The 11188-nt window shown below is 37.1% G+C and overlaps 1 protein-coding gene across 1 annotated transcript in view; it reads right to left on the reverse strand.

Annotated features, from left to right (window-relative positions):
• Positions 1–11188, reverse strand: part of LOC111061273 (dmX-like protein 2) — a 54927-nt gene that overhangs the window by 20162 nt on the left and 23577 nt on the right. Inside the window, exons 2-3 of the mRNA XM_039435350.1 lie at positions 4881–5010; positions 1105–1269 (exon numbers count right to left, since the gene is read on the reverse strand). Coding sequence (XP_039291284.1) covers positions 1105–1269; positions 4881–5010 — 295 coding nt within the window. The remainder of the gene's footprint in view (positions 1–1104; positions 1270–4880; positions 5011–11188) is intronic.

Genomic DNA, 11188 nt, shown 5'->3' on the forward strand with positions numbered 1-11188 from the left:
TATATATTATAATGGAGGACAACGACAGCACAGTGCCACCACAGCACACACCACACAGCTGCCCCCCGCCATTCAAACACTACTACATTATTCAGGCAATTTTACCCATAATTACCCACTTTTCATATTCAATGGTAACTGTAGGAAAAATTTAATGTGAAATACGTGCGCACAGTTCGTTTGCTGCACTCAAGAAACCATTCCGCCCTCGCCTACGGCTCGGGCGTAAACGTTTCTTTCGATGCAGCAAACTGTCACTTTGCGCACTAGTTGCACAATAACTATTCTTGATTAATTTGACATTAAATTGATCATTTTCTTAAGGAAATGATAATTATTATTAGATCAAATTTAATGGGATGAATTGAGTAACAGCTGTGTACACTCAGTGGCAAAATGGAGAGACTTGGCAACACTGTTCTCCTGTATCTTTCTTCACTGTCACTATAATGTGGACCTCACTGTAGCTTTGGAGCTCCACTATGTTTTAGAATGAAACTAGTTATTTGTGCAACTAGTGCGCAAAGTGACAGTTTGCTGCACCAAAAGAAACGTTTACGCCCGAGCCGTAGGCGAGGGCGGAATGGTTTGTTGAGTGCAGCAGAGGAACTTTGCGCACGTATTTCACATTAAGTTTTTCCTACAGTTACCATTGAATATGAAAAGTGGGTAATTATGGGTAAAATTGCCTGAAATGCATCAAATGTTTTTCTGTGTAATTTTATATTGATAAAAACCTTAATCCTAAAATCCTAAAGTCCTCGTTGTCCTTGGTTATAATATATAATGAATAATAATTAGCGCGTTGTGCTTGGTTGCACCTCTGCTCACTATAGCAGCCACAGCAGTCACTGTTACCAACTTCATTTTGATTTTGCTGCACTGTTGCTCCATATAACCTACTAAGTATTTTTCGTTGCCATGTTGCAAATCTGGAGTGCAGAAAAATTTTTGCCGCACTAGAGCGGAAAAGTGATTCTTTGCGTTCTGTAATCAGTGCAGCAATGGCCACTTTTCACGTAACTGTAGGAAAAATTTATTATTGATATAAAGTGGACCTTACTGTTATTAATGATCGAATGAATCAGGTGAATTAGCACTCACCAGATGAGGAAACTGCCGTCAATCGGATGTATAGCGAAGAGGAGATCGGGACTATGGTGCCAATCTCTCAGCAGACATTCTATTTTGGTGTCTAGCGAATCAGGGGTGTGCGCCAGTGAAGGCCCAACTGTGTCTGTTGCTAGAGAGTTGATCGATGTAGCATTGCTAAAACAACAACAAATATTTACAAAATTATTAAAAAACAAAAAAGAGTCGGGCTACAGAGGCGCAATTTTGCTATTTTTACCTCCTAACTAGTTCCATTGAGCTGCAAAGTCAAAAAGTGTGTTCAAAACATTCTCTCCAAACTCCAAATTCAACAAAAAATATACAAAATTATTTAAAAAATAAAAAGACAACTTAGCGGTTCCACACCCACAACAGACGGGCTACAGAAGCGCAATTTTGCTATTTTTACCTCCTAACTAGTTCCAATTGAGCTGCAAAGTCAAAAAGTGTGTTCAAAACATTCTCTCCAAACTCCAAACTCAACAAAAAATATACAAAATATTTAAAAAATAAAAAGACAACCTAGCGGTTCCACACCCTCAACAACGGGCTACAGAAGCGCAATTTTGCTATTTTTACCTCCTAACTAGTTCCAATTGAGCTGCAAAGTCAAAAAGTGTGTTCAAAACATTCTCTCCAAACTCCAAATTCAACAAAAAATATACAAAATTATTTAAAAAATAAAAAGACAACTTAGCGGTTCCACACCCTCAACAGACGGGCTACAGAAGCGCAATTTTGCTATTTCTACCTCCTAACTAGTTCCAATTGAGCTGCAAAGTCAAAAAGTGTGTTCAAAACATTCTCTCCAAACTCCAATTCAACAAAAAATATACAAATTATTAAAAAAATAAAAAGTCACTTAGCGGTTCCACACCCACAACAGACGGGCTACAGAAGCGCAATTTTACTATTTTTACCTCCTAACTAGTTCCAATTGAGCTGCAAAGTCAAAAAGTGTGTTCAAAACATTCTCTCCAAACTCCAAATTCAACAAAAAATATACAAAATTATTAAAAAAATAAAAAGTCACTTAGCGGTTCCACACCCTCAACAGACGGGCTACAGAAGCGCAATTTTGCTATTTTTACCTCCTAACTAGTTCCAATTGAGCTGCAAAGTCAAAAAGTGTGTTCAAAACATTCTCTCCAAATTCCATTGTCAATATTGGTCTATTGTTACAAAACTGAAGATCTCACACTCAGCACTAGAGCTGCTGCAACAGTCGTGGGGAAATGCTTAAATTTGTGAAATTAAACATCAATTTGAAGAGAATTTAATGCTCTATGAGCTCAGTATTAGCATGGATTTTTTACTAGTGATTTTTAAAAAGTTGTAAGAGCAAAAATCGTGAACAATTGAGGCAAATGTTTTATCATTTTCCAAAATGTAACACCTTCAAGAGCGGATATCTTAAAAACTATAAGGGCCGGTGGTTTCCGAGCTCGGGATATAGAGCTAAGTTCTACACTTTAAACAGCTGGAGTCAGAAAATTGGCTTTCAGAAACGGGGCGTAGTCGCAGTCCACGTTTGAATTGAATTTCGAAAAACTAGAAATTGAACACAAAATAAAGAGAAAATAGTGTAAATTCAGCTATTTTGAATTATTTGGGAATATTTTTTTCCTACAGATACCTTGAAAAGTGGCCATTGCTGCACTGATTACAGAACGCAAAGAATCACTTTTCCGCTCTAGTGCGGGAAAAATTTTTCTGCACTCCAGATTTGCAACATGGCAACGCAAAATACTTAGTAGGTTATATGGAGCAACAGTGCAGCAAAATCAAAATGAAGTTGGTAACAGTGACTGCTGTGGCTGCTATAGTGAGCAGACGTGCAACCAAGCACAACGCGCTAATTATTAAGTAGATATTATAATGGAGGACAACGACAGCACAGTGCCACCACAGCACACACCACACAGCTGCCCCCCGCCATTCAAACACTACTACATTATTCAGGCAATTTTACCCATAATTACCCACTTTTCATATTCAATGGTAACTGTAGGAAAAATTTAATGTGAAATACGTTCGCAAAGTTCGTTTGCTGCACTCAAGAAACCATTCCGCCCTCGCCTACGGCTCGGGCGTAAAAGTTTCTTTCGATGCAGCAAACTGTCACTTTGCGCACTAGTTGCACAAATAACTAATTTCGTCAAGGAAAAACGTTTCCAGTTATAGGAATGAGAAAATAAACATTATCATGAGAACTGCGACTACGCACTGTTTCCGAAAGCCAATTTATCTGACACCAGCTGTTTAAAGTCTAGAACTTAGCTCTATATCCCGAGCTCGGAAACAAGCCCTAAAAGATACAAAAAAAAGTTGTTAGATGAATATTGTAGGAAATTAAGAGATCTTTAATTTTGTATAGAATTGTCATGTCTGTTAGATACATAGTTTTCGAGTTATATGCGAGAAATCGAAGAATGGTACCTTTGAACCATCCTCACCCACTTAGCACAAGATTTAGAGGTAGGGAATTTCGATATATTTACCTCCTCAATATCCTAAACAGAAGTGCGGGGTCAAAAATTGTCTTCCAAACACTTCCTCTATACCCTTTTTTGAGCATTCATTGCTTGGACTATAATTATCAACGTTAGTAGACAGAAGGTTGATCACTCACAGGTGAAAGATTCGAAGTGGTGGGGGGAATGCCAGCGTGACGTCACGTGTAGTAAAAAAGTGATAGAGTAACCACACTGAGCATACAGTTTATTCACTGTATCTTCAAATACATCGTCGTTTAATCCCCTCAAGATTGACCTAGAACTTGAAAATTCTCCATACTTATAGCGAATGAATCACCGATTCTAATGATGTTGTTAAATACTTCAAGTTCATTCAACTTGTATGAATAAAGTTAAGTTGAAAGTTTTTCAAGAATCTAAAAACGTGACACGAAAAAGTTAATAAGCTGGAAAAGCGTTAGTAGACAACGTTATACTATTATAATTTCAGATTAACCCATAAAAAATCTTGATAAACCAATGCATTGCAATAAAACAATAAACCGATCCCGATAAATCCAATGAATTTCATTCATATAAATGCACTGAACATATGCTGGTATCGAGCACATGTTCTACGAGAATCAAAATATCTCATCCCCGAAATTCACAAGCTGATGTATAGCCAAACTACAAAATATAAACACGACCTAGAAGATGAAGAAACCTTAAGGATTTGAAAGGGAAGGTTAGGAGGTGGGGTTTTTGCTTTTATATGGCAAAATACTTGTATTATTTAAATGTTTTGATAATTATTGTAAAGCAGAAACAGAAATCTTGCATGTCAGAAAATGTTTGTGTTATATAATTTGACTATAGGTCACCGTATGATTTTCAAGAATGCGATATTCTGCCTACTCTGTACTACAGCCTACGTCACGGCTGCAGTTCCCCCACTCCAATTGCATTTCAACTAAAATACTATAGATGAGTGACCAACCTTCTGTCTACTAACTTTGTATAATTATAGGCCGGGTCCTGAAGCGGTGTCTATCGGCGGAGGGCCATACTACCCGTTCAAAAACATCGACCTCAACTCTGTGAGGAGCTTCCTCCATCTAAGGATCTAGGTACTCTACTGTAGAGCATGTTTTTCTAAAAGTAGGAATATCAGCCCATACATATAAATACCAATCATATAAATGTCGTGGAGGCAAAGCTAGGGGACGCGTAGTGTAATTGAGTTTTGTATCAGATTATGGTGTTGTGTATCAAGTTGAGATGATACTGTATCAAAGTGGGTTGACTAACCTGAGCGTCTGATGTGTGCTGGAGGGGAAGCTGGTGGGGATACCCCCTCCACCGCCTGGATGGTGCTCTTCGCTTCCCCCACTCTCATCCTGGGACACAGATTTGGCCAATCTACTTCCCTTCTTTCTACCTGTATGCACAACAAACAATCAAATATTTATTTGAAACTAGTAGGTAACCCGTGCTTCGCAAGGGTCTATTTTAAAACTGCAAAATGAAAACTTGACGTAATAAAAAATCGAAATTTGAAAATAGGCCTATAACCATCCTCGGTTAATGAAGAGTCTATATGCAAAATTTCAAATTAATCAGTTGAGTATATTTCAGACGTGATGATGCGTCAAACATAATTCCCTATTCCTTACGTGTATAAGCCAGTTCTTTCCTTTATTATAGTATAGAAAACTGAAGAATACATAATACTTGGAAACCTCACAGAATCATATTGATTTTTCCAATACATCAATAAATTTTAGTTCGATTAGGATCCTCCTCATTTTGAATCAGGCAGCCTTTTGTTTTCCCAATTCCAAACAAAATACCTAAAATACTCGTTTCCCTGGGAATTCGTGTCTGATAGTACATTATAACTGAATAATATAAATTATTACTTATTTTATTGTGATCTATTCATGTTTTCTTATGAAATTCAATTATAGGCCTACAGCATGAAGACTATGTCCAATTCATTTGTACTGGTGGCAAAATTTTACATTAAAAATAATTAACTTTGTTTAAGTACTGACACTGTGTTACTAGTAAATATTTGAAAAAACACTTACTTTTGATTGGAGTCTTGAGGAATGCATTTCACTCCTGAAGAGGAGCTTCATCAGCCTGACACCAGGGGCGCTTGCTCTTATGGGTTGGACTGTGTGGCCAAAATGTGGGAAAATATTACATTTGATTTGAAGTTAAGATGATCAAATCAAATGTAATATTTTCCCACATTTTGGCCACACAGTCCAACCCATAAGAGCAAGCGCCCCTGGTGTCAGGCTGATGAAGCTCCTCTTCAGGAGTGAAATGCATTCCTCAAGACTCCAATCAAAAGTAAGTGTTTTTTCAAATATTTACTAGTAACACAGTGTCAGAACTTCAACAAAGTTATTATATAGTGTTTCGTCATGGAAAGCAACTTCAATTTAAAAATAATTATTTGATAAAATCCAAGTTCAATAGTAATGAAAACAAATTCCTTCAAAAAATAATTGATAATAATACGTTTCGAGGGAAAAAATTAAGAACAAAAAATGGGAAGCCTCGGGGATTCGAACGAGGAACCATCGCTCCGTGAGCAGGACTTTTACCGCTGCGCTACATAGACGTTCGTAAATGGTAGTTTTACGTGACAACGACTTGAGTGGTAAAATAATTTTAATGTGAATATTCATTCCTATAGTAGGAAGAAGATAAAATAATAGTAACAATTTAAAACATTTATTTATACAAAGAATTATATTTAAAACATTAATTTATACAAAGAATCTCGCACTGAACCACAACATTGTGATTACTACAACATAACCTATTCACTATGCATGATTATGTGATTATGCATCATTGTGATTACTACAACATAACTATTCACTTATTCAGCTAAGTAGGCGCAGTCGCAGGAGATTGCTTGCGGCGCCTGCGCAGGTTGACTGCTCCGTTTCACTCTCTCTCCAGGTGAATGCCTTCGGCTGCTGCGGCGCGTTGCTCGCCACTGCTCCTATTCGTGCTCTTCCAGACGACCGTGAACCGAAACGAACGCTCTCACTCGCTCTCATTGTGAGCGCATAACGTGGGAACGTAACGCAGTTTCTTGAAGTGTCACCGGCAAACCATTTATAAGACGTTGTCACGTCAAAACTTTGTAGGATGTTTATAAATACCATGAACTACCAAAATATTCTGGTATTCTACCTCAATAATTTATTGTAAAAATGTATTATTACATAGCTTATCAAAATGTATAAATTAATGGCTTTTTAATTCTATTATTTGCCGTTTGCAAAGTTACAGTTCAAACAAATTTAATTTCAAACTGGATTAAATCCAATATCGGGGACCGAGCTTCGCTCGTACAAAAGCATGAACAATTTATTACGAAAGAAGAAATTACTAGTAGTTCTGTGAACAGTAGACCTCACGCAGTATTCTCATCCACAAGTACCTGATTGAAACTGAAGACCTTATGGAAATACAGCGATGGACTGGCTTCTCCACACATCTGTGTAATCACTTGTCAGCTGATTTATCTATATATATAAAAGCGAAATGGCCTCACTGACTGACTAACTGACTGACTCACTCACTCACTCACTCACTCGCAGAACTACAATCTACCGGACCAAAACGTTCAAATTGGTAGGTATGTTCAGTTGCCCTTAGAGGCGCACTAAGAAATCTTTTGGCAATATTTTAAACTCTAAGGGCTGTTTTTAAGGGTTTAAAGTTCGTCTTTTAGCATGTATATTCTTCTTCTCCCAATCTCTTGTAAAATCTGACAAAACATTTATTGGAACGGTTTCACTTGTTATTCGTTCCGCTACTACGTAGACATCATGTCGTCATCATGTCTGTCTGTCTGCGCGCTGTGTCTTTGTGCGTCTGCGCTGTCAGCGACGTCTCAGTCGCGGTTTTTGCCACTCTCTAATCAGCTGTTTTTCTATACTTCTATTCGTACTTTTTTCGTCGGATTTTTTGCCGTTGCAATTTTAATATTTGTGCTATTCAATTTTTTAGAATTTAATCTTGTCTTTTGGCATCTTACCTTTTAGTTATTTGCCACTTTTTCACCAAACGTTTGTGGACGTTTCACGTACGTGGCTACATTTCCGCCTTCTCGTTTTTGTTGCTAGCCGTTTTAGCTTTTCCTGTCTATTCTATCAATGGTGGATAGTCGATGGTGCATTTACGCCTTCGGTCTAAACCTTTCATCTGAATTCATCGGACTTACAAAACCTTTTTAAAGTGTGAATTATTCTTCAAATTAATTCGTTGTTCCATTCTTCAGTGTGATTCAATTATTCATCGAGTTCTTCACTCAATTACTCTGGTAAAATTGGATAAACTTTGTCTAAATTGCACCGCGTGTGAGCGTTTCATCGCTATTCATTTGATCTACAAAACCTTTTTAAAGTGTGAATTATTCTTCAAATTAATTCGTTGTTCCATTCTTCAGTGTGATTCAATTATTCATCGAGTTCTTCACTCAATTACTCTGTTAAAATTGGATAAACTTCGTCTAAAAATTGCAACCTCATGTAAGCTTCAGTTGCCATTCTTCTACAATTGGTTTCACCTCGTGAACCTCAAACTTTCAAGTGCATCATCTCTACTGTTTGGAAATCAATCCAAAAATCCACAATTTGAAGATCGGATTATTCGTTTGGAATTCTACCCGCTCCAGCCTACTTTTCCATTGGGGGATTCGCCTGCTGTAATGGACGTTTCCATGCTTGTCATCGCATGCCTAATCATTTCCTCGCTTGCTGATGTCCTGTTCCTGTTGGTATTGCGGAGTCGTTGCCTGTCTGCCTGGCCGCATCTCCTCTTCAAATTTTATTCAGGTTATGTAATTCGTTCTTTTCAATTTTCATTTACGTATGCACCATTATTGTTTTATTAATGTCTATCTTGACATTCAACTCACTGAGGCCACTGATGCCTAATTATTATTTTATTAATGTCTATCTTGACATTCAACTCACTGAGGCCACTGACGCCTAATTATTATTTTATTAATGTCTATCTTGACATTCAACTCACTGAGGCCACTGACGCCTAATTATTATTTTATTATGTCTATCTTGACATTCAACTCACTGAGCCACTGACGCCTATTATTATTTTATTATGTCTATCTTGACATTCAACTCACTGAGGCCACTGACGCCTAATTATTATTTTATTATGTCTATCTTGACATTCAACTCACTGAGGCCACTGACGCCTAATTATTATTTTATTAATGTCTATCTTGACATTCAACTCACTGAGGCCACTGACGCCTAATTATTATTTTATTAATGTCTATCTGACATTCAACTCACTGAGGCCACTGACGCCTAATTATTATTTTATAATGTCTATCTTGACATTCAACTCACTGAGGCCACTGACGCCTATTATTATTTTATTAATGTCTATCTTGACATTCAACTCACTGAGGCCACTGACGCCTAATTATTATTTTATTAATGTCTATCTTGACATTCAACTCACTGAGGCCACTGACGCCTAATTATTATTTTATTAATGTCTATCTTGACATTCTTCCACTGAGGCCATCGACGCCTATTTATTTATTGGATTTGACAGCTACCCTTGGCTTTACAAGTGATTCATTGAAGGCCACTGTCGCCTATTACTCGTTCCAATTGATGTCTGTCTTGACATTCAATTCATTGAAGGCCCATGTCGCCTATATTCAACCCGGACTGTCCTCATTGTATTTATTAGCTACCCTTAGCTCTTAAGTGATATTTTTAAGGCCAGTAACGCCTATTAATTGTTAGGTCGAAATCTATTTTGACATTCAAATCACTGAAGGCCTATGCCGCATATATTTTTATGTATGTTATTTGCTGAGCATTTCTTACAGCTTATTGTCATTTTTTCACATTATTATTGTACCTTAGTAATAACTTTCATTATTGCACTCAAATTATTCATTTCAGGTATCATTATTAATACCTTTGCATTTATTGCAATATCATTATACCAATATCATTAATAATTTAATATCATTAATGCCTTTGCATTATTGTCATACTTCAATGGTCATTAATGTCATGACCTAATTTCTTTTAAATGTTGTAGTTCTCTACATTATTTCACATGTTGTATTTTCCCAAGATTTGACTCATTGTTTTTGTATGTGGCCATCTGCCTATTATTATTTAGGATTCAAAGACTTAACCTACTTACAATGCCTTTGTATGTGGCCATCTGCCTATTATTATTTTATTGATCTCAAAATATTTGATTCAATTTTTGTATGTGGCCACCTGCCTATTATTATTTTATTGATCTCAAAATATTTGATTCAATGTTTGTATGTGGCCACCTGCCTATCATTATTTTATTGATCCCAAGAATTTGACACAATTGTTTTTGTATGTGGCCATCTGCCTACTATTATTATCTTATTATTATTAAATCTTATCTTGTTGATTTCATTTAGTCTTTTATTGGCGTACTTACCCCAATTCAAGCTATCAGTATTTTATGCACAGAATTCAAAGATTTGTTTGTAGGTATTTATACCAACTATCATCCACAGTCCACTGCCCTGCCCTGGATTCTGTCACTCTTATTATAATTGAAATTCCCATATCATATGTTACTATAGAACTATAATCTAGATAGAGTACCTCTTCGAAACAGTTGTTAACTGGCAACTAAATTAATAATTTTGTCAGTTTGGCATTAAGTTGATTTGACTTTGTTAGGTTGGCGCCAAGTTGAAGATTTAAATGCATTTATCGCGGAAAAATTGATTGGGCACTGCTACTTCAATCCTGGGAATATTATATTACTAGCCGTCAGGCTCGCTTCGCTCGCCATATCCGTTTAGCCAGACGTTTAGTCTGGACCCCCGACTGGATTGTCCTAACATATGATAAAAATGCTCAAATGAAAAATGCAGGCGAGCGAAGCGAGCCTGCTGATCTCACTCTTGGACGATCCAGTCGGGGGTCCAGGGGGCGGAGCCCCCTGGCTAGACGGATATGGCGAGCGAAGCGAGCCTGACGGCTAGTAATGATAATTCTATAGTTTGATTTTTACTCTAATACTGGCGTATGAAGGAGGCTCCTTTTATTATTATCCTTGAAATGCAAAATTTCCAAAAACCTTGTATATACGTCGACGCGCAATTTAAAAAGGAACATACCTGTCAAATTTCATGAACATCTATTACCGCGTTTCGCCATAAATGCGCAACATAAAAACATTTAACATTAAGAGAAATGCCAAACCGTCGACTTGAATCTTAGACCTCACTTCGCTCGGACAACATTTTTTTAACTTACATGTAATATAGCCTCACCTGAAGAGAGAAATGCATCTCCTTGTTGTTGAGCAATGCAGAATGAAATTCGGTTCCCGTTCTGGATCTCCAGTGATTAAACTCGGAACTAATGGAATGTCTGTAACAAAAGATGAATAATGTTATTTATTTTTCCTACAGTTACGTTGAAAAGTGGCCATTGCTGCACTGATTACAGAACGCAAAGAATCACTTTCCGCTCTAGTGCGGGAAAATTTTTCTGCACTCCAGATTTGCAACATGGCAACGCAAAATACTTAGTAGG

This window comes from Nilaparvata lugens, chromosome 9 (genome assembly GCF_014356525.2).
Source record: "Nilaparvata lugens isolate BPH chromosome 9, ASM1435652v1, whole genome shotgun sequence".
Classification (NCBI taxonomy): Eukaryota; Metazoa; Arthropoda; class Insecta; order Hemiptera; family Delphacidae; genus Nilaparvata; species Nilaparvata lugens.